Genomic DNA, 23,740 nt, shown 5'->3' on the forward strand with positions numbered 1-23,740 from the left:
CAAGCCCTGCCACAAATTCAGCACTGCCCAGAGAGATTCTAATCTAAGTGTAGGAGGCGACACAACAGGTAGGTGTGTGTGTGTTGTGGGGGGGTACATGGAACGAGACAACGCGGGTGGGGGACAGGGTGGCAATAGCAGCTTCGGGGAGGAGGAGGCCCCAGGAGAAGGGGCGGGCTGGGTGCGGGCGGCTCTAGGACCCCGAGGGCCCTGGCATGCCTCAATAGCGGCGGAGCGCGGGGCTGGGCTGTGCGCTTCGGGACTGCCCAGCTCCCGGCGGGTCCCTGGTGCGGGGCCGGGGCGCAGCACGGACCCCGATCCCTGGGGGGCAGCATGGCCACGGGCGAGGTTCGCGTCCTCCGGCCCTTCAAGCTCATCGCCCTCCTCTGCCTGCTGGTCGCCCTGGCGCTGGACGTGGTGGCTCTGTTGAGCCCCGCCTGGGTCACTTCGGAGCGCGGCTCGCTGTCGCTGTGGGAGGCATGTAAACGGGCCCCGGACGTGTGGCACTGCCTCAGCACCCTGAGGACAGGTAGAGCCGGGCCGGCCGGCTGCCCCGGTTCGGCGCTAGCTGGGGCGGGGGGCATGTCCGGGGGCAGCGCCGCTTGGGACAGGGGGCGCTCCCCGGCCGCCTGCACCTTCCTGCCTGGCTGTGCGCTGGCGGGAGAGCTGCCCGCGGGGTGAGCCTGGCCCCAGTTTGCAATGGTTATAGTGGGGCTGAGGGCGGCGGGGCTGGCTGCTGCGGCCACCTCTAGGCGCTACAGCCCCCGGGAAGGGGACGGGACGGGACAGGAGGTCCGTCCCCAGAATACACCAGCCTGGCTCTCGCTTTGAGACTGGCCCAAAGAGATCGGGGTGGAGGGGGAGCTGGATTCAGAGATTCGCAGCAGTTGTGTAAATGGGCTTAAGTGGCACTGACAGAGTGTCTGTAAGACGCTGCGCCAGCCTCCTGTGGCGCCAGCCAGAGCGAACATGAGCTTCGTCAGTCTAACAGTTGCTGGTGGGCTGTATTCTTGTGGGCTACGTCACCCGGAGCTGGAACCGTGTAAACGCCCTGCTCTCGGGAGCCCTCTGGGTATCGTCACTCCGAACTGATGGCAGCATCATGAATCCTGGAGTGTGGAGGCATGAAGGGGGCCCAGAGATTGTCCTTGCGCCTTGGGTCCTGCACAGGGGGAGAGCGGGGCATGCATGAGTCACCTGACAGGGAGAAGAAGCATGGAAGGAGACTGTGGTGGTAGCTGGGAGAAGGGGATGATGTAAAGTGGGTTGCCTTTGGTGATCATGTGGTGCCTGAGGAGATGATGGAGTTCTTGGCGGATAGGCCAGTGTTAGAGGAAGGGAGTAACTAAGGGATGGGAGGCTCCAGGGTGGGAGCAGAGTAATTCATGAGAAGATCAAACCTCCCTCACCTCAACTTAAAAGTTGTAAAAGGGAGTGTGGCCTAATGGATGGAGCACTGGGACCTGGGAGACCTAGGTTCTGTTCCCAGCTCTGCCACTGGCCTGCTGGGTAACCTTAGGCAAGTCGCTTACTGTTTGGTGCCTCAGTTTCCCCATCTGTAAAATGGGGATGACCTGCTTTAATAAAGTGCTTTGGGCTCCACTGGTTAAATGAGAAAGTGAGGTGCCTGAATCCAATTTGAGGGTGGCTTCTTGGCCTGAATAAGTTGAAGTCGAAGCACCTGGAATCTACTTATTGGCTGTCAAGGTTTTGGGCAATGAAATAATGCATCTCAAGAGTGCAGTGCCCTCTCTGATGGGACTCCCCCACACAGCAGGGCATAGATCTTGGTGGGAGCTTCATCATGGAAAACTCCTGAAGCTGTGCTGGCCAGCGACTCCATACACAACTGCACCTATTGTAGGGCATCCAATGGAGGGGAGAACAGCACCTGTTCTTTACAAGGAGGTTGCACTGGTAACTCCAGGCCAGAAAGGTCTGCCCTTGGCTCACAAGAGAAATGTTACTGACTAGTATCAGCAGAGGTTTATTGAGCTCCTGGCCCAGCCCATCCTATAACTTGGCACTGAGACAGTGCCCCAGGAGAGAAAGTATAACCCAGCATTTTCCATATCAGTGTTGAGTGGAATGGATGGTCCATTCAGGAGGCTGCATTGTAGCTGTGTAAAACCTACACAAACAGGGGAATCTGTTTCCTTGCTGTTTCCTCTGAAGAAACCGAAAACACAAAGTAACAATAAAGAAGTATTTTGCAAATCTTTTGGTTACAGAGATCATTAGTCTGTCTTGTAAATTTCATGACATTGAAAATGTCCCTTTAAACAGATTGCAGGCCTGGTTCTCCACCGGCCTTTCACCTTCTGTTGTCACTGAGACCTGTGCAATGTGGATGTAAAACACAGAGTGGAAAATTCTGATTTGCTGGCATTTTACGTTCATCTTGAACATCCAGTCTAGCAGTGGAGTGTCAAGCCCTGCATGTTTATCTGACAAAGAATAGAAGTCACTACAGTGACACTAGGTGGGATAAAATGACAAGGGCTCTCACTCCTCATGCTTCAGGGCAGAAGCTGATCAGATGGAGTCAGGAAGAAATGACCCTTATGGGACAGCAGGTGTATGATGCCTTCTTCTGAAGAATCTGGCATTGGGCATGACCAGACAGATTAAATGGACCACACTGATCTTTCAATATAGGAATTCATATATTGTAGGTGTGAACAGATGTTCACAGCATGACCCATCTCATCCCAAAGCAAGACAGGATAACAGAGATGTGGTGGTGGCAAACTCTATTCTCTGGTGTCTGCACACCTCTCTGTTTACAGCCATGATAGGTCTTGGTTATCTTGAGGTCCCTAGTTGAATATTTTATGGAGCTGTTACCTCTGGGGGAGGAAATCAAACTGGCTTTCAAATGACATGCAGGGATCATTGTCCATCTGCTAAAAATGTTTCATCTGGGTTTCCTCTGCTCACTACCCTGATTCTCAGGGGCTCCAGCCTCCTGCAAATGAAGTAAGCATAAACCAGGTCAAGTTGTGAGTGATGGTGCAGGCAGGCAGGAAGCATAGCTGAGGTCTCAATATATGTACTAATGTGTACTAATGCATTCTGTCTCAGCTTCTTTGTCTCCCAGATCCTCTCCATCAGAACTTGGCTCTGCTGGGCCAACCAGCCTGGCTTAAAATAAGTCTCCTGAGCAGGGTTGGGGTCACAGTCAGAGCTCCAGGGGTTTGGAGACTGGCTTTCTCTTGCTGTATCCAGAGAAGATTGGCTGCATCCCCAAAGCTCCATTGCAGGTTGCCTTGGGAACTCCCTGCTGTTCCTGTTGCTGCTCTCCTGCTTCAAATGGCAGGGAGTGGGTGAAAGGGGGAAGATGGCTGTAGAACTGCTGAGTGAGTGACTAGCATGACTCACTTCAGCACAGCTTTACAGGGTGTAGAAATCACTGGGCTTAGTGCAGAAATCACTGCATGAAATTCCCTGGCCTGTGTAGGGCAGGAGGTCAGATTATAATGGTCCTCGCTGGCCTTAAAGTCTAAGAAGGCATCTTTACCTCTGAACAAGCACAGAATTCAGGAGAGTTCATAGTCCTGTAATCTGTCCACAGAGGGGAATATCAGCTCCAGTCTAGGTGGTTGTGTATGATCTCTTTCCCCCTTCTTGTGGAGATCAAGCCAGGCTATTCTGGCTATTGCCTTAACTTTTCCTTCCTTTATGGTCTTGGGTGAAGATGATCAGCTGTTTAGATGTATATACAGCTACATAGTGAAGTTCTAGTTTTGCTATCTACCACGAACAGCTGGGCTGTATAAGGGAGGGAGAATGACAGGGGAGGAGGAAGCTTCTGAGCTCCCCACCCTGGGGTCTGTTTTCTTGGAGAGGGGAAACAATAGGACAGGAGTTGTGGCACTGAGGCAATGAAAGGGGGAGGCAGAAGGGGAGCTCACACTGTAACCTCTTTTCTTTTGCTCTTTGTTAGCAGCAACTCAACCAGGAAAAATGGGGAAGGGGGTTGGAGGAAAGTGTGTCCATTTGTTTCTGTTCAAGGAAGGAGGCTGTACTGTCAAAGGGAGGGGAAAGCAGATGTGCACCATTCATTATGCTACCTCCTCTCTTCTGAACTTACCCCTGTGATTTATACCGAGGCCTTCAGTTGACTGTCTGCCTCAGTGTCCCACAAAGCAACTGGGCAGCTGCTGCTCCTCCCAGACAGGACAGCAGTGGATGTGAACAGGGAACCTTATGGGGCTGACTCCAGACCATGTCAGAGCCTGGGAATTGAGTAACTTCTCTGGGGCTGCCCACTGGTACTTCATTCAGCCATGGAAACTAGTGCTCAGCCATCTGAATTGTCTGGGCAGCACTAGCTGGCCCATATTCACAGCCCTTGCTCTCCACTTATTTGTTCTGTATTGTTAAGAGTCTGAATTCAACCCACAAGAAGTTTCACTGCATTAAGGCTCGTTCTCTTTTCATGGACTTGCCTGACTTTCATGTCTGGAGCACTGTAGAGCTTAAAGCCAGATGAGAGCATTAGATCTAGTCTGACCTGTATAACACAGACCATTACACTCCACCAGTTACCCTTTTATTGAGCTTATTAATTTGGCTTTCTGGAAGATGCTTTAGCCAAACACATCAGTCTGGATTTGAAAACTCCAAGACATGGAGCATCCACCAGTTCCCTTGGGAGGTTGTTCCCAAAGTTAATTACCTTCACTGTTAAAAACTTGTGCCTTCATTTTAATTTGTCTGGTGTCAGCTTCCAGCCATGGGTTCTTGTTCTGTCTTTCTCCGGGAGATGACAGAGCCAGTAGGACCCAGAGTCTTCTCCTCCTGAAGGTACTTAGGCTATAATCAAGTCAATCTCAATTTCATCCTTCATAATCATAACATGAACAGAGGGAGCTCAGTCCTTCACTGTAAGCCATGTTCACTTTTGTGGCTCTTCTCTGCATCACCTCCAGTTTTTCAACATCATGTAGTAAAGTCTCCTGAATTTCAAACAGGCCCTCCTATAAAGGCTTTAGAGCTGGGGTAGGAGTTGGTACTTTCTAGAAGATAGACTTCCCTCTGAATTGGTTCAGAACAGGTGCTCCAATGGCTGCTCAGCTCCTGGGAGATCGCTTTCTGGGTGAGATTTGAAGCTGAGATGCTGAAGCACTTTGTGGCTATTAAAGTTCCCATCACACTTCTTGCAAGAGCAGGGGAATGAACCCCAGTGTTCTGGACAAATTCCAGTTTGGGTAACTGCACTGTCTGCTGAAAAACTGCAGAGGGAATTTAATTGGCTATAGTTCACTTCCTGTCCTAAACAAAGTAATGTCACTCAGCTTCTCCACCTGAGGTGGTTGCATTTCAGTTTGGGGTGAAGCAATCCTTTATTCTTATCGCTTGTAAAGTGCTTTGGGATCTTTCAAGCCATTAGAGAAATGCACAGTACTGGCTTTTATCTGGGAGTTATGGACAGCTGAAAACTGCAGCCGACTCTCGTAAAGGTGGAACTGTTAGGGTTGGTTGTACCAGGGTGGTACATTGGGAGTAGATTTCAGCTGGTGGCTGACTCACTGCTCCCTTAATTGACTTGGCTGCTCTGGAGATGGGACAGTTTGGTCCATTGGCCAATAAAGCTGGATCCCGTGCCAAACATTCTTTGGACCTCTCCCTTTGTGAAACACAAGCTGAGAATGTGCAGGATGTCAGATTCAAAGCAGAAGTAAGTTGTCTTAGACGGATTCTTAAACAATAGCAGAGAAGCAGTTGGCTGTCCTTCTGGCCAAACTATCAGACTGCTGCAAATGTCAGAGGTGCCTGAGATCATGATATTGCCCTACTCCTGCAGGTCTGTGAACAGCCCCCCTGTGATGCTGTATGGAATCTCGGAGACACTTTATGATATTGTTGATACCAGTATTATAAAATTGCAAGGAATCTGGCCAGATATGTCATCTAAGGTATCTTTGAAAATATTATGATTTGCCTAGTATGATTATCTTGTTTATATGTTTGTATCACCTTTGTATTGTGAGTTATAGATATGTATGGTATATCTGTATTTCAAAACTGGTGCTGTGGTTCTGGGTGACACCCCCAGACAGCTTGGCATCAGCACTGCCTAGCCTGCTTTTGATGGCTCATTAAGGGACTTTGGCTATACAGTGAACCCATTGAAAAAAGCCAGGGACTACACCTGATGAGTCAGCAAGACATGTAGGGGCCTGCCTGTGGACAGAACTCTAAGAGTATGTCTACACTACGGAATAAGGTCGAATTTATAGAAGTCTGATTTTTAGAAATCGGTTTTATATATTCGAGTGTGTGTGTCCCCACAGAAAATGCTCTAAGTGCATTAAGTGCATTAACTCGGCGGAGCGCTTCCACAGTACCGAGGCTAGAGTCGACTTCCGGAGCGTTGCACTGTGGGTAGCTATCCCACAGTTCCCGCAGTCTCCACTGCCCATTGGAATTCTGGGTTGAGATCCCAATGCCTGATGGGGCTAAAACATTGTCGCGGGTGGTTCTGGGTACATATCGTCAGGCCCCCATTCCCTCCCTCCCTCCGTGAAAGCAAGGGCAGACAATCATTTCGCGCCTTTTTTCCTGAGTTACCTGTGCAGACGCCATACCACGGCAAGCATGGAGCCCGCTCAGGTAACAGTCACCCTATATCTCCTGGGTGCTGGCAGACGCGGTACGGCATTGCTACACAATAGCAGCAACCCCTTGCCTTGTGGCAGCAGACGGTACAGTACGACTGGTAGCCGTCATCGTCATGTCCGAGGTGCTCCTGGCCACGTCGGCTGGGAGCGCCTGGGCAGACATGGGCGCAGGGACTAAATTTGGAGTGACTTGACCAGGTCATTCTCTTTAGTCCTGCAGTCAGTCCTATTGAACCGTCTTATGGTGAGCGGGCAGGCGATACGGACTGCTAGCAGTCATACTGTACCATCTTCTGCCGAGCAGCCATGAGATGTGGATGGCATGCAGTCCTTCTGCACCGTCTGCTGCCAGCCAAAGATGTAAAAGATAGATGGAGTGGATCAAAACAAGAAATAGACCAGATTTGTTTTGTACTCATTTACTTCCCCCCCTCCCCTGTCTAGGGGACTCATTCTTCTAGGTCACACTGCAGTCACTCACAGAGAAGGTGCAGCGAGGTAAATCTAGTCATGTATCAATCAGAGGCCAGGCTAACCTTCTTGTTCCAATAAGGACAATAACTTAGGTGCACCGTTTCTTATTGGAACCCTCCGTGCAGTCCTGCCTGAAATACTCCTTGATGTAAAGACACCCCCTTTGTTGATTTTAGCTCCCTGAAGCCAACCCTGTAAGCCGTGTCGTCAGTCGCCCCTCCCTCCGTCAGAGCAACAGCAGACAATCGTTCCGCGCCTTTTTTCTGTGCGGACGCCATACCAAGGCAAGCATGGAGGCCGCTCAGCTCACTTTGGCAATTAGGAGCACATTAAACACCACACGGATTATCCAGCAGTATATGCAGCACCAGAACCTGGCAAAGCGATACCGGGCGAGGAGGCGACGTCAGCGTGGTCACGTGAGTGATCAGGACATCGATACAGATTTCTCTGAAAGCATGGGCCCTGCCAATGCATGCATCATGGTGCTAATGGGGCAGGTTCATGCTGTGGAACGCTGATTCTGGGCTCAGGAAACAAGCACAGACTGGTGGGACCGCATCGTGTTGCAGGTCTGGGACGATTCCCAGTGGCTGCGAAACTTTCGCATGCGTAAGGGCACTTTCATGGAACTTTGTGACTTGCTTTCCCCTGCCCTGAGGCGCATGAATACCAAGATGAGAGCAGCCCTCACAGTTGAGAAGCGAGTGGCGATAGCCCTGTGGAAGCTTGCAACGCCAGACAGCTACCGGTCAGTTGGGAATCAATTTGGAGTGGGCAAATCTACTGTGGGGGCTGCTGTGATGCAAGTAGCCCACGCAATCAAAGATCTGCTGATATCAAGGGTAGTGACCCTGGGAAATGTGCAGGTCATAGTGGATGGCTTTGCTGCAATGGGATTCCCTAACTGTGGTGGGGCCATAGACGGAACCCATATCCCTATCTTGGCACCAGAGCACCAAGCCGCCGAGTACATAAACCGCAAGGGGTACTTTTCGATAGTGCTGCAAGCTCTGTGGATCACAAGGGACGTTTCACCAACATCAACGTGGGATGGCCGGGAAAGGTGCATGATGCTCGCATCTTCAGGAACTCTGGTCTGTTTCAAAAGCTGCAGGAAGGGACTTTATTTCCAGACCAGAAAATAACTGTTGGGGATGTTGAAATGCCTATATGTATCCTTGGGGACCCAGCCTACCCCTTAATGCCATGGCTCATGAAGCCGTATACAGGCAGCCTGGACAGTAGTCAGGAGCTGTTCAACTACAGGCTGAGCAAGTGCAGAATGGTGGTAGAATGTGCATTTGGACGTTTAAAGGCGCGCTGGCGCAGTTTACTGACTCGCTTAGACCTCAGCGAAACCAATATTCCCACTGTTATTACTGCTTGCTGTGTGCTCCACAATATCTGTGAGAGTAAGGGGGAGACGTTTATGGCGGGGTGGGAGGTTGAGGCAAATCGCCTGGCTGCTGGTTACGCGCAGCCAGACACCAGGGTGGTTAGAAGAGCACAGGAGGGCGCGGTACGCATCAGAGAAGCTTTGAAAACCAGTTTCATGACTGGCCAGGCTATAGTGTGAAAGTTCTGTTTGTTTCTCCTTGATGAAACCCCCCGCCCCTTGGTTCACTCTACTTCCCTGTAAGCTAACCACCCGCCCCTCCTCCCTTCAATCACCGCTTGCAGAGCGGCAATAAAGTCATTGTTGCTTCACATTCATGCATTCTTTATTCATTCATCACACAAATAGGGGGATGACTACCAAGGTAGCCCAGGAGGGTTGGTGGAGGAGGGAAGGAAAATGCCACACAGCACTTTAAGCACAGCACTTTAAAAGTTTACAACTTTAAAATTTATTGAATGGCAGCCTTCTTTTTTTTGGGCAATCCTCTGGGGTGGAGTGGCTGGTTGGCCGGACGCCCCCCCACCGCGTTCTTGGGCGTCTGGGTGTGGAGGCTATGGAACTTGGGGAGGAGGGCGGTTGGTTACAGAGGGGCAGCAGTGGCAGTCTGTGCTCCAGCTGCCTTTGCTGCAGCTCAACCATACACTGGAGCATACTGGTTTGGTCCTGCAGCAGCCTCAGCATTGAATCCTGCCTCCTCTCATCACGCAGCCGCCACATTTGAGCTTCAGCCCTCTCTTCAGCCCGCCACTTACTCTCTTCAGCCCGCCACCTCTCCTCCCGGTCATTTTGTGCTTTCCTGCACTCTGACATTATTTGCCTCCACGCATTCGTCTGTGCTCTGTCAGTGTGGGAGGACAGCATGAGCTCGGAGAACATTTCATCGTGAGTGCGTTTTTTTTTCTTTCTAAGCTTCACTAGCCTCTGGGAAGGAGAAGATCCTGTGATCATTGAAACACATGCAGCTGGTGGAGGAAAAAAAAAGGGACAGCGGTATTTAAAAAGACACATTTTATAAAACAGTGGCTACACTCTTTCAGGGTAAACCTTGCTGTTAACATTACATACATAGCACATGTGCTTTCGTTACAAGGTCGCATTTTGCCTCCTCCCACCGCGTGACTACCCCCTCAACCTTCCCCCCTCCCTGTGGCTAACAGCGGGGAACATTTCTGTTTAGCCACAGGCAAACAGCCCAGCAGGAATGGGCTCCTCTGAGTGTCCCCTGAAGAAAAGCACTCTATTTCAACCAGGTGACCATGAATTATATCTCACTCTCCTGAGGATAACACAGAGAGATAAAGAACGGATGTTGTTTGAATGCCAGCAAACATACACTGCAATGCTTTGTTCTACAATGATTCCTGAGTACGTGTTACTGGCCTGGAGTGGTAAAGTGTCCTACCATGAAGGACGCAATAAGGCTGCCCTCCCCAGAAACCTTTTGCAAAGGCTTTAGGACTACATCTAGGAGAACCGCAAATGCCAGGGCAAAGTAATCCTTTCACATGCTTGCTTTTAAACCATATATAGTATTTTAAAAGGTACACTCACCAGAGGTCCCTTCTCCGCCTGCTGGGTCCAGGAGGCAGCCTTGGGTGGGTTCGGGGGGTACTGGCTCCAGGTCTAGGGTGAGAAACAGTTCCTGGCTGTCGGGAAAACCGGTTTCTCCGCTTGCTTGCTGTGAGCTATCTACAACCTCCTCATCATCATCATCTTCTTCGTCCCCAAAACCTGCTTCCGTATTGCCTCCATCTCCATTGAAGGAGTCAAACAACACGGCTGGGGTAGTGGTGGCTGAATCCCCTAAAATGGCATGCAGCTCATCATAGAAGCGGCATGTTTGGGGCTCTGACCCAGAGCGGCTGTTCGCCTCTCTGGTTTTCTGGTAGGCTTGCCTCAGCTCCTTCAGTTTCACGCGGCACTGCTTCGGGTCCCTGTTATGGCCTCTGTCCTTCATGCCCTGGGAGATTTTCACAAAGGTTTTGGCATTTCGAAAACTGGAACGGAGTTCTGATAGCACGGATTCCTCTCCCCAAACAGCGATCAGATCCCGTACCTCCCGTTTGGTCCATGCTGGAGCTCTTTTGCGATTCTGGGACTCCATCATGGTCACCTGTGCTGATGAGCTCTGCATGGTCACCTGCAGCTTGCCACGCTGGCCAAACAGGAAATGAGATTCAAAAGTTCGCGGTTCTTTTCCTGTCTACCTGGCCAGTGCATCTGAGTTGAGAGTGCTGTCCAGAGCGGTCATAATGGAGCACTCTGGGATAGCTCCCGGAGGCCAATACCATCGAATTGTGTCCACAGTACCCCAAATTCGAGCCGGCAAATTAGCGATTTAAGCGCTAATCCACTTGTCAGGGGTGGAGTAAGGAAATCGATTTTAAGAGCCCTTTAAGTCGAAATAAAGGGCTTCATTGTGTGGACGGGTGCAGGTTTACATCGATTTAACGCTGCTAAATTCGACCTAAAGTCCTAGTGTAGACCAGGGCTGAGGCTTTTCCATGCCATGTGCTGTGAAGCTTGTGTTTGGGACATAGGAACCTAAGAACGGCTATACTAGGTAAGAACAAAGGTCCGTCTAGCCCAGTATCCTGTTTTCCGACAGTGGCCAATGCAAGATGCCCCAGAAGACAAAGGACATGGCAAAAGGTATAAAAGACAGCTGCATCTTCTTCATTTTGTCTTCATTCCTGCTTCTTATATCTTGACTTTAGTAAAGCTTTTGATACTGTCTCGCATGACCTTCTCATAAACAAACTAGGGAAATGCAACCTAGATGGAGCTACTGTAAGGTGTGTGCAAAACTGGTTGGAAAACTGTTCCCAGAGAGTAGTTATCAGTGGGTCACAGTCATGCTGGAAGGACATGGAGCTGGGTCCGGTTCTATTCAATATTTTCATCAATGATTTAGATAATGGCATAGAGCAGAGGTGGGGAAACTATGGCCTGTGGGCCACATCTAGCCCGTGGGACTGTCCTCCCTGGCCCCTGAGCTCCTGGCCGGGGAGGCTAGTCCCCGGCCCCTCCCCTGTTGTCCTCCTTCCCCCGCAGCCTCAGCTTACCACGCTGCCAACGCTCTGGCCCGCCGCTCCTGCCGGGCAGCGTGGCGGCGTGGCTGGCTCTGGCCAGGCAGCGGGGCTGCGAGCTTCTGCCGCTCTGAGTGGCATGGTGAGGGGGTTGGATAAGAGGCAGGGGGTCATAGAATCATAGAATCATAGAATATCAGGGTTGGAAGGGACCCCAGAAGGTCATCTAGTCCAACCCCCTGCTCGAAGCAGGACCAATTCCCAGTTAAATCATCCCAGCCAGGGCTTTGTCAAGCCTGACCTTAAAAACCTCTAAGGAAGGAGATTCTACCACCTCCCTAGGTAACGCATTCCAGTGTTTCACCACCCTCTTAGTGAAAAAGTTTTTCCTAATATCCAATCTAAACCTCCCCCACTGCAACTTGAGACCATTACTCCTCGTTCTGTCATCTGCTACCATTGAGAACAGTCTAGAGCCATCCTCTTTGGAACCCCCTTTCAGGTAGTTGAAAGCAGCTATCAAATCCCCCCTCATTCTTCTCTTCTGCAGGCTAAACAATCCCAGCTCCCTCAGCCTCTCCTCATAACTCATGTGTTCCAGTCCCCTAATCATTTTTGTTGCCCTTCGCTGGACTCTCTCCAATTTATCCACATCCTTCTTGAAGTGTGGGGCCCAAAACTGGACACAGTACTCCAGATGAGGCCTCACCAATGTCGAATAGAGGGGAACGATCACGTCCCTCGATCTGCTCGCTATGCCCCTACTTATACATCCCAAAATGCCATTGGCCTTCTTGGCAACAAGGGCACACTGCTGACTCATATCCAGCTTCTCGTCCACTGTCACCCCTAGGTCCTTTTCTGCAGAACTGCTGCCTAGCCATTCGGTCCCTAGTCTGTAGCTGTGCATTGGGTTCTTCCGTCCTAAGTGCAGGACCCTGCACTTATCCTTATTGAACCTCATCAGATTCCTTTTGGCCCAATCTTCCAATTGGTCTAGGTCCTTCTGTATCCTATCCCTCCCCTCCAGCGTATCTACCACTCCTCCCAGTTTAGTATCATCCGCAAATTTGCTGAGAGTGCAATCCACACCATCCTCCAGATCATTTATGAAGATATTGAACAAAACCGGCCCCAGGACCGACCCTTGGGGCACTCCACTTGATACCGGCTGCCAACTAGACATGGAGCCATTGATCACTACCCGTTGAGCCCGACAATTTAGCCAGCTTTCTACCCACCTTATAGTGCATTCATCCAGCCCATACTTCCTTAACTTGCTGACAAGAATACTATGGGAGACCGTGTCAAAAGCTTTGCTAAAGTCAAGAAACAATACATCCACTGCTTTCCCTTCATCCACAGAACCAGTAATCTCATCATAAAAGGCGATTAGATTAGTCAGGCATGACCTTCCCTTGGTGAATCCATGCTGGCTGTTCCTGATCACTTTCCTCTCATGCAAGTGCTTCAGGATTGATTCTTTGAGGACCTGCTCCATGATTTTTCCAGGGACTGAGGTGAGGCTGACTGGCCTGTAGTTCCCAGGATCTTCCTTCTTCCCTTTTTTAAAGATTGGCACTACATTAGCCTTTTTCCAGTCATCCGGGACTTCCCCGGTTCGCCACGAGTTTTCAAAGATAATGGCCAGTGGCTCTGCAATCACAGCCGCCAATTCCTTCAGCACTCTCGGATGCAACTCGTCCGGCCCCATGGACTTGTGCACGTCCAGCTTTTCTAAATAGTCCCTAACCGCCTCTATCTCCACAGAGGGCTGGCCATCTCTTCCCCATTTTGTGATGCCCAGCGCAGCAGTCTGGGAGCTGACCTTGTTAGTGAAAACAGAGGCAAAAAAAGCATTGAGTACATTAGCTTTTTCCACATCCTCTGTCACTAGGTTGCCTCCCTCATTCAGTAAGGGGCCCACACATTCCTTGGCTTTCTTCTTGTTGCCAACATACCTGAAGAAACCCTTCTTGTTACTCGGGTCCCGGTTGGCAGTCAGGGGACAGGGAGTGGTTGGATGAGGCGGAGGTTCGGTGGGGGAAGGGGGGGTCAGGGGACAGGGAGCAGGGGGGTTGGATGGGTCAGAGTTTCTGAGGGGGGCAGTAAGGGGGGCGGCAGGGACGTGGGAGGGGGCAGATAGGGGACAGGCTATTTGCGGAGGCACAGCCTTCCCCCACCCAGCCCTCCATACAGTTTCGCAGCCCCGGTGTGGCCCTTGGGCCAAAAAGTTTGCCCACCCCTGGTCTAGATAATACTTAGTCCTGCCATGAGTGCAGGGGACTGGATTAGATGACCTCTTGAGGTCTATTCCAGTTCCTATGATTCTTACCTCTGGAGTAACCTTTCTATAAATGAAGCTCTAAAAAAGAACTGAATGACCCATCCAAGCTGTGGATGTGTTCCAGAAGGACTTTCAAGCCAGCAAACTCACCAGTACTGCTAAGAACCTGATATATGGACTTTGAAGTCTCTGTATGTATTTAATTACTTTACCATTTAACAACTCTCTTCTTGTTCTTTCTTTTTTCTTTATTATAAACCTTTCGTTTTAGACACTAATGGACTGGCTTGCAGCATAGTATTTTGGCTAAGATCCAACCTAATATTAACCTGGCAATGTGGCTGGCCCTTGGGGGTTCAGAAGAACATGTCATATAGTGAGCAGAGTTTTTAAACAACTTCTTACTGTATTGGACCTAGGTGCTGATTGGGAGCCAGAGAACTGGAATTCAATAAGGGGGCTGTGTGATTTCTTTTTTTAGCTTCTTGATAACCAGTGTGGGGGATCAGGAGCAGTTTGTGACTGGGGGATGAGTCTAACTTCAGTATTAACCATCAGTTTTGGGAGAATCTGCTCTCCTTTTTGCATCCTGCCCTGACCTTGGCATTTTCAGTGAGGGCTACCCCAGGCACACAGGGTGACACCCCCGCCCCAAGTTTTATTGATGGAACTACAACCCCCAGCATACAGACTCCACTCCTGCATTTGTAAGTGGGGGAATAGTCCCGCTATTGTGGGGAACTTTCCTAGCTTCTGCACTACCCCAGTCAAGTGGGCTAGTGAAAGGATCTGAGTCCTCGCTCCCACTTCCTTTACCCAGTGGCTTCCCTGCCCTTGAGGACTCCCCTTCCACTCTCCTGTCTGGCAGAGTCCTCATAACCCCAACAAGGCTGGGCCCAGGATTCCTGGGGGGCTTGACCCCCAACCCTGCTGTGGTCACCTAGGACAGGGGCTAGGGTGTCCCTACTCCGGGGTGCTCTCTCTGCACTGGGCACTTCTCTGACCCACTGACCATTATATACAAGTTAAAGCAAATGCAAGTTATTTAATCAACAATTAATTTTAAAAAGAATAAGGAAAAATGGGAAAGGTTAGAGGAAACACATCGACCCGCTCTGTGGCAGGGAACATCACAAACAGTGTCTCTGGAATGTCAGGGCAGTTCACAGTCTGTTCCTTGTAAGTCCCAGGCCTTTTTCTCAGGCCCTGGCTGTGCTGCAGGGATGCTGTGGGTTGGACACTTGCTCTGGTGGTGGCCACACGCTCTCAGGCTCTAAGTGGTAGGACCCTTCTTCCCAGTGTCACCCCGCCCTGTCGGGGTTACGATCCAAGCCTGGCCTGCAGAGCCTCTTGGCTGAGGCGTCTCCCTGTGCTGGGCCCGCTGCCCAGGGTCCCCCTCGCTCTCTCCCAGCTGCTCACCACACCCAGCTCCGGACTCCTGCAGCCCCAGCTCCACCACTCTGTCTCAGCACGGCTGCTGCTCTGCCTCCAGCTCCCTGGGCTGCTTCTTTGGCCCCTCTGCCTCTGGTTGCTGCAGCTCTGCTCCCAGCACAGGTCTGCTCTGCAGGCTGCTTCTGTCACTCTGCTCCCAGCACTGACCGGCTTCCTGGGCTGCTTTTCTGGCCCTCTGGCTCTGGTTGCTGCAGCTCTCCTCCCAGGACAGGGTCTGCTCTCTCTGGGCTGCTTTTCTGGTCTCTCTGAATCTGGCACAGTTCTGCTCCCCAGCTCAGCTTGAGCCCCTGCTTTCTCCTTAGCTTGGCCCCACTCTGTCTGACCCAAGCAAATCCAGCTGTCATGGAGGGCGGGACCTCCCTGGCTCCCTGACTCCCTGATTAGCCTGCTCGCCCTGTCATTCAGGCTGACCTAGAACATTGGCCTCTCCCCATTGTTCCTGGGGGCTGTCAGTCTCAGGGTCCTGATTCCCCATTGACCCTTCCCCCTTTTTAGTACTGGGAGCTAGCAACTAAAACACCCCCACTGAATGTTAGTAAGGGGGCAACAGTCCCCTTACACATTGCTGAGCTGTTTCCTTCCAGCTTCACTCCTGCAGTGACCCCCATAGTTCTTCTCTGCTATACCCCCAGATGTGCTCACACTGAAATCTTCTCCCCTCACACAGCTCTCACTCCAGCTAAAACCCACTCCTACCCCTGCCTCCAGCAGGTCTTACACTCGGAATGAGTTTCTTCTATACAATGTTACAGAGATGGCCAAACTTACAGACCTTCTGAGCCACATACAACAGTCTTCAGATGTTTGATAGCTGCTGGGGCGTGCCTGCCAGGACTCGGGACTTCAGCCCTGCTCTTGCTGAAGCTCCGAGCCATGCTAGTGTAAGCAGAGTCAGGATGAGCTCCACCCTGACATCTGGTGGTGAGGTGTGGCAAGTTGTGGAAAAGAACTTCAGGGGCCAATCTCATTTGCATAGGCACACCCACCCCACCTAGAATGAGGCCATAGCTGCCCAAATGGTCACTTTGGCTGCTGTGGGATCCCCAGTGTCTCTGTTATGGGGGCAGGAAGAATAAATTGTTGTTACCCTAATTATGGGAATCAAGGACAGTGGAACTGTACTTGGCCTTTTGTTATGATGGAGGGACTCGCCCTCAACTAAGAAGCACTCGCTAGGCAAGGGACATGGGTTCCAAAACTGTGAATTGAGAGAGGTTGGGGATAGGTATTAATACTTGGTGGTATAGGTCCTCTGGTGAAGGCTTTATATGCTAATTGCATTTCTTTCTCTTTCCACTGTGGAATATCAGAGCTAATTTTGATTCCATTAGGAGTCTAGTTACAGGCTGCTGAGCTGAATTCACTTTGGGCTAATGGTGCACCAGCACTGAGGCTCCTCTACTACAAGCTGAAATCACAAAAGAGCTGAACTTACGAAGAGCTGAAATCACTGAGTGTCGAGTTAAGTAGTGGGGGAGCCTGAAGATATATGGTGGAGCAGTTTGTGGGACGGCGAGCAGAGCAGTTTGCGGGACGGTGAGCAGAGCGGCTGGTGGAGCAGAGCAGTTTGTCAGCTGCCTAGATCAGCTCATGGGGCGGCTGGCAGAGCGGAGCCCCATGGAGAGGTGGGGCTATCAGCTTTGGACCATGTAAGGTGCCCCTTAACACCGCCCCCCGCATCTCCACCCAGGTTGGGAGGTAAAACTCTGCAGATAAACTTTTGAACTCTGGGGATGCCCTGACCAGGGACAGAGACTTTTGGGACTTTGGGTGATTTTGGTTGCTGGACTCAAGAACCCAAGGGAAAGCACACACCCCATTTGCTTGGGGTGGGTTTTTTTGCTCATGGGTTGTGTTTCCCCAACATAATGCCACATTGTTTCTCTCTGTTATTAAAAGGCTTTTTTGCTACACTCAGACTATGTGCTTGCAAGAGGGGAAGTATTGCCTCTTGGAGGCGCCCAGCGGGGGTGGTATATATTTGTCCCAGGTCACTGGGTGGGGGCTCGAGCCGGTTTTGCATTGTGTTATTGGAAAGGAACCCCTAAATACTGAACTCGGCCCTTGTTGCTGCCAACTCTGACAGGCAGAAGGGTTACACTAGCATGCCCCACCAGGTTGGAGGCCTGAGCCCCCCTCTTCCCCACTGGGCAGAAGCCATAGGTGATGTGGGCGGGGCACATGGAGTCACTTGTCCCACATAGATTTTTTTTTTTGCCAGGGTTTGCTGGCCCGGCTTGGTTACATGGTGCTGCAGAGCCCCCTCCCTGCATGGCAGCTGCTGGAGCTGGCAAGCTGGGAGCTGTGGCCGTGGGGAGAGCCAGCGCAAACAGCTAGGAGCTGTAGGTAGAGCCGTGGAGCAAAAGCAGCAGCCCGTCCCTGCAGCTCTCAGCCTTTTGCCACTGCCTCTTCCCAGGGAGTGAACACCTGGGAGCTGCAGGGAGGGGTTGCTGAGGGTAAGGAGGGGCATGCCTGGGATGTGTGACTCAAGCTGTTGGGGGGAGGGGAACCTTTAAATTGTGCTCCCACTCAGCAGGCACTAGTTGTCTCTTGCAGAAGCCCTGCAGCAGGGTAGATGCCTCAAACTTCTTTCCTCTCAGTCTACTAGGTGGAGGGTGTGGTGTGTCGTGGGGAGCTCCACGAGCTGCACTTTTACAGTAAAAGTCGCAGTTTGGCCACCCTTGCAATATTGCATATGCTTTAAGACAGGTGGGGCTAGTGGATAGGGACCGAGACATCTGGTTATGTTCCCAGCTCTGCTACTGACCTGTGTGGCCTGCAGTAAATAGTGTCCCCCTCAGTCTCAATTCACCCACAATTGAGATACTAACCTTCTCTGCAAAGTGTCTCGACATCTCTGGTGAAAGGCAATCTACATCAAACGACTCCTGTTCTCCCTGCTGCACGTCCCACGCACAGCACATCTGCATTGCCTCCTTGACAGTGTACTTCCAGAGCTTTGTGTAGCCGTCTTCCAAGGAACTCCTCTCCTCCATCCCTGACAGGACTGACTGTTTTCCTTGCGCATGACATTTATTGTACAGCTGCCCACCCCATCTCACATCTGGGCCTCATTAAATGGAGCCAAAATTGCTGCATCCATTCTGGATCTCCTATTCCACCAGTCTCTTTGGGGTCCCTGATATTCATGACAGAACTGGCTCAATAGGCCCCTCTGGGAACCCAGATTGGTTTCCCTGGCGACATCCCATAGGGCCTCTGGTTTCCCTCTTTCCAGCTGGTCTGTGTGGCAGAGACTTTGCAGAGTCCCCTTCGGTCTGTTGGCCTCCCTCCATCTCGGTCTGTGGTGAATCCCTCAGATTTGTTTTTGTTGCTGCTCTCTTCCAGACCAGTGAACCTGGCCTGGCATGGGATGACTGAACTGCCATCCCACAAGGAGGCCTAGGGGTGTCAGACTCTTTGAGAGGCTACCCCTTTTTGCCATTCCTTTACCTGAGACACAGTAGGTCCTATGCAGCAGGGGAGTTCGTTCCACCCTGCCAACTCAGTTGCAGCTGTGCCTAGTCCGTACTCATCTCTGGCATGAGACACTGGTCTCGTACTTTGACTTCTATGGATATGTCTTCACTGCAGATTTAACTCAAGTGCTAGGCACCTGGGTCTGAATATCCAGTTTAGCCTAGCTCAGGTATGAGCAGCCACCCTGTAAAGCCATGCTAGAATTAGTGTCCTCACTGGTGCCCTCCTCATGTGTTGCTAGGACTTTTGAGGCTGCGTCCCAGGGTTCTGTGTGCTGCATTAAGCTGAGCTGCTCTGATTCCTGGAGTGAATTGTAGGAGAGCTTGTCTGTCCTTTTCAGCACATGGGGAGAACCAGGAGGTCTATAAGCCCATGAGTGGCTCCACCTGCATCCTCCCTGTAAATATCCTGGTTCACCAGCCTGAATGAAAGCCTTATTTAGGCATTAGCCCCAGATGAGCCAGCTAGCCTGGGTTGAAAGCATCACCAAACTTATGCCCAAGGTTTATGTGTGCGGACTGGAGAGGGGTTCAGGGCAATGCTCAGGTAAGAGCCCAGGTTAACTGGAGTGAAGACAAATCTAAATGGCTGCCCAGCTTCTAATTGTCAAAGAAGTATGTGTTCAGTAGGTACAGCAAGGGAGGTGTGTGTTCGTAGGTCTGTTCTGTGTGGTGACTGTAGTTCACCTGCCCCACAGCTTGCTTTACAAAGGACGTTAGAATCACTACTGAGAGTTCATTTAGTCAGTTGCCAAGGGTACAGGACTAACCATGTGTCCCACAGGACTTCCAGTTCACCGGGCTGCAGTGTGTGCTGCCTTCCTGCAGCCAGTTTATTGCAAGGCACTTTAAAAGGATCCTCATAAAAAGCAGGTTCTTGGGGCCTGTGGCAGGACAGTAGGGTAGGCTGGGCATTAGCCTATCTGGACATCTTTGGTGGCCAGAGGTCAAAAGTGATTTGGTCATCACCATCTCCTGCCACACCACAGAATCACAATGTTTAGCCGTTCCCAGCCATGCTAATGGGTGTCCCAGGTCAGCCATTAACAGCAAGGGGTGCTGTGCTTTGGGACTGAGGTGCAGTAGCAGAGCTGGAGGAGGGGTAAGACTGGGACAGCAATGAGTCAGATGAGGATGGTAGAATTGTGGGAAACAAAATGAGCTATACCTGCAAATGAACTCATGCTGGAATAACTGCATCTACACTAGGGCTTTTGCCAATATAGAAACACTATTTTTAAAAAAAAAAAATCACACCTGACACTACTGTACCAGGAAAAGTTCGAATGTAGACCTGGCCTAACTGTTCAAGGGCTGAACTTTAAACTGAGCTTTAGGGTATGTCTACACTACGGAATAAGGTCGAATTTATAGAAGTCGGTTTTTTAGAAATCGGTTTTATATATTCGAGTGTGTGTGTCCCCACAGAAAATGCTCTAAGTGCATTAAGTGCATTAACTCGGCGGAGCGCTTCCACAGTACCGATGCTAGAGTCGACTTTCGGAGCGTTGCACTGTGGGTAGCTATCCCGCAGTCTCCGCTACCCATTGGAATTCTGGGTTGAGATCCCAATGCCTGATGGGGCTAAAACATAGTCGCGGGTGGTTCTGGGTACATATGGTCAGGCCCCTGTTCCCTCCCTCCCTCCGTGAAAGCAAGGGCAGACAATCATTTCGCGCCTTTTTTCCTGAGTTACGGTGCAGACGCCATACCACGGCAAGCATGGAGCCCACTCAGGTAACCGTCACCCTATGTCTCCTGGGTGCTGGCAGATGCGGTACGGCATTGCTACACAGTAGCAGCAACCCCTTGCCTTGTGGCAGCAGACGGTACAGTACGACTGGTAGCCGTCATCGTCATGTCCGAGGTGCTCCTGGCCACGTCGGCTGGGAGCGCCTGGGCAGACATGGGTGCAGGGACTAAATTTGGAGTGACTTGACCAGGTCATTCTCTTTAGTCCTGCAGTCAGTCCTATTGAACCGTCTTATGGTGAGCGGGCAGGCGATATGGACTGCTAGCAGTCATACTGTACCATCTTCTGCCGAGCAGCCATGAGATGTGGATGGCATGCAGTCCTTCTGCACCGTCTGCTGCCAGCCAAAGATGTAAAAGATAGATGGAGTGGGTCAGAACAAGAAATAGACCAGATTTGTTTTGTACTCATTTGCCTCCTCCCCTGTCTAGGGGACTCATTCCTCTAGATCACACTGCAGTCACTCACAGAGATGGTGCAGCGAGGTAAATCTAGCCATGTATCAATCGGAAGCCAGGCTAACCTCCTTGTTCCAATAAGAACGATAACTTAGGTGCACCATTTCTTATTGGAACCCTCCGTGCAGTCCTGCCTGAAATACTCCTTGATGTACAGGCACTCCCTTTGTTGATTTTAGCTCCCTGAAGCCAACCCTGTAAGCCGTGTCGTCAGTCGCCCCTTCCTCCATCAGAGCAACGGCAGACAATCGTTCCGCGCCTTTTTTCTGTGCGGACGCCATACCAAGGCAAGCATGGAGGCCGCTCAGCTCACTTTGGCAATTAGGAGCACATTAAACACCACACGCATTATCCAGCAGTATATGCAGCACCAGAACCTGGCAAAGCGATACCGGGCGAGGAGGCGACGTCAGCGCGGTCACGTGAGTGATCAGGACATGGACACAGATTTCTCTGAAAGCATGGGCCCTGCCAATGCATGCATCATGGTGCTAATGGGGCAGGTTCATGCTGTGGAACGCCGATTCTGGGCTCGGGAAACAAGCACAGACTGGTGGGACCGCATAGTGTTGCAGGTCTGGGACGATTCCCAGTAGCTGCGAAACTTTCGCATGCGTAAGGGCACTTTCATGGAACTTTGTGACTTGCTTTCCCCTGCCCTGAAGCGCATGAATACCAAGATGAGAGCAGCCCTCACAGTTGAGAAGCGAGTGGCGATAGCCCTGTGGAAGCTTGCAACGCCAGACAGCTACCGGTCAGTTGGGAATCAATTTGGAGTGGGCAAATCTACTGTGGGGGCTGCTGTGATGCAAGTAGCCCACGCAATCAAAGATCTGCTGATATCAAGGGTAGTGACCCTGGGAAATGTGCAGGTCATAGTGGATGGCTTTGCTGCAATGGGATTCCCTAACTGTGGTGGGGCCATAGACGGAACCCATATCCCTATCTTGGCACCGGAGCACCAAGCCGCCGAGTACATAAACCGCAAGGGGTACTTTTCGATAGTGCTGCAAGCTCTGGTGGATCACAAGGGACGTTTCACCAACATCAACGTGGGATGGCCGGGAAAGGTGCATGATGCTCGCATCTTCAGGAACTCTGGTCTGTTTCAAAAGCTGCAGGAAGGGACTTTATTTCCAGACCAGAAAATAACTGTTGGGGATGTTGAAATGCCTATATGTATCCTTGGGGACCCAGCCTACCCCTTAATGCCATGGCTCATGAAGCCGTATACAGGCAGCCTGGACAGTAGTCAGGAGCTGTTCAACTACAGGCTGAGCAAGTGCAGAATGGTGGTAGAATGTGCATTTGGACGTTTAAAGGTGCGCTGGCGCAGTTTACTGACTCGCTTAGACCTCAGTGAAACCAATATTCCCACTGTTATTACTGTTTGCTGTGTGCTCCACAATATCTGTGAGAGTAAGGGGGAGACGTTTATGGCGGGGTGGGAGGTTGAGGCAAATCGCCTGGCTGCTGGTTACGCGCAGCCAGACACCAGGGCGGTTAGAAGAGCACAGGAGGGCGCGGTACGCATCAGAGAAGCTTTGAAAACCAGTTTCATGACTGACCAGGCTACGGTGTGAAAGTTCTGTTTGTTTCTCCTTGATGAAACCCCCTGCCCCTTGGTTCACTCTACTTCCCTGTAAGCTAACCACCCGCCCCTCCTCCCTTCAATCACCGCTTGCAGAGGCAATAAAGTCATTGTTGCTTCACATTCATGCATTCTTTATTCATTCATCACACAAATAGGGGGATGACTACCAAGGTAGCCCAGGAGGGGTGGTGGAGGAGGGAAGGAAAATGCCACACAGCACTTTAAGCACAGCACTTTAAAAGTTTACAACTTTAAAATTTATTGAATGACAGCCTTCTTTTTTTTGGGCAATCCTCTGGGGTGGAGTGGCTGGTTGGCCGGAGGCCCCCCCACCGCGTTCTTGGGCGTCTGGGTGTGGAGGCTATGGAACTTGGGGAGGAGGGCGGTTGGTTACAGAGGGGCAGCAGTGGCAGTCTGTGCTCCAGCTGCCTTTGCTGCAGCTCAACCATACACTGGAGCATACTGGTTTGGTCCTGCAGCAGCCTCAGCATTGAATCCTGCCTCCTCTCATCACGCTACCGCCACATTTGAGCTTCAGCCCTGTCTTCAGCCCACCACTTACTCTCTTCAGCCCGCCACCTCTCCTCCCGGTCATTTTGTGCTTTCCTGCACTCTGACATTATTTGCCTCCACGCATTTGTCTGTGCTCTGTCAGTGTGGGAGGACAGCATGAGCTCGGAGAACATTTCATCGCGAGTGCGTTTTTTTTTTCTTTCTAAGCTTCACTAGCCTCTGGGAAGGAGAAGATCCTGTGATCATTGAAACACATGCAGCTGGTGGAGGAAAAAAAAAGGGACAGCGGTATTTAAAAAGACACATTTTATAAAACAGTGGCTACACTCTTTCAGGGTAAACCTTGCTGTTAACATTACATACATAGCACATGTGCTTTCGTTACAAGGTCGCATTTTGCCTCCTCCCACCGCGTGACTACCCCCTCAACCTTCCCCCCTCCCTGTGGCTAACAGCGGGGAACATTTCTGTTTAGCCACAGGCAAACAGCCCAGCAGGAATGGGCTCCTCTGAGTGTCCCCTGAAGAAAAGCACTCTATTTCAACCAGGTGACCATGAATTATATCTCACTCTCCTGAGGATAACACAGAGAGATAAAGAACGGATGTTGTTTGAATGCCAGCAAACATACACTGCAATGCTTTGTTCTACAATGATTCCCGAGTACATGTTA

General features: G+C 51.1%; 1 protein-coding gene across 1 annotated transcript in view; it reads left to right on the top strand.

Moving 5' to 3' along the window:
- The first annotated feature begins 231 nt into the window (after nt 1–231).
- LOC311526819 (transmembrane protein 47-like) overlaps nt 232–23,740 on the top strand; it is a 33,661-nt gene continuing 10,152 nt past the window's right edge. Inside the window, exon 1 of the mRNA XM_084640266.1 lies at nt 232–529. Within this exon, the coding sequence (XP_084496392.1) occupies nt 334–529 (196 nt within the window). The 5' untranslated portion in view covers nt 232–333. The remainder of the gene's footprint in view (nt 530–23,740) is intronic.

Source organism: Lepidochelys olivacea (assembly GCF_965140295.1).
Source record: "Lepidochelys olivacea isolate rLepOli2 genome assembly, chromosome: 9".
In the NCBI taxonomy this organism is placed as follows: Eukaryota; Metazoa; Chordata; order Testudines; family Cheloniidae; genus Lepidochelys; species Lepidochelys olivacea.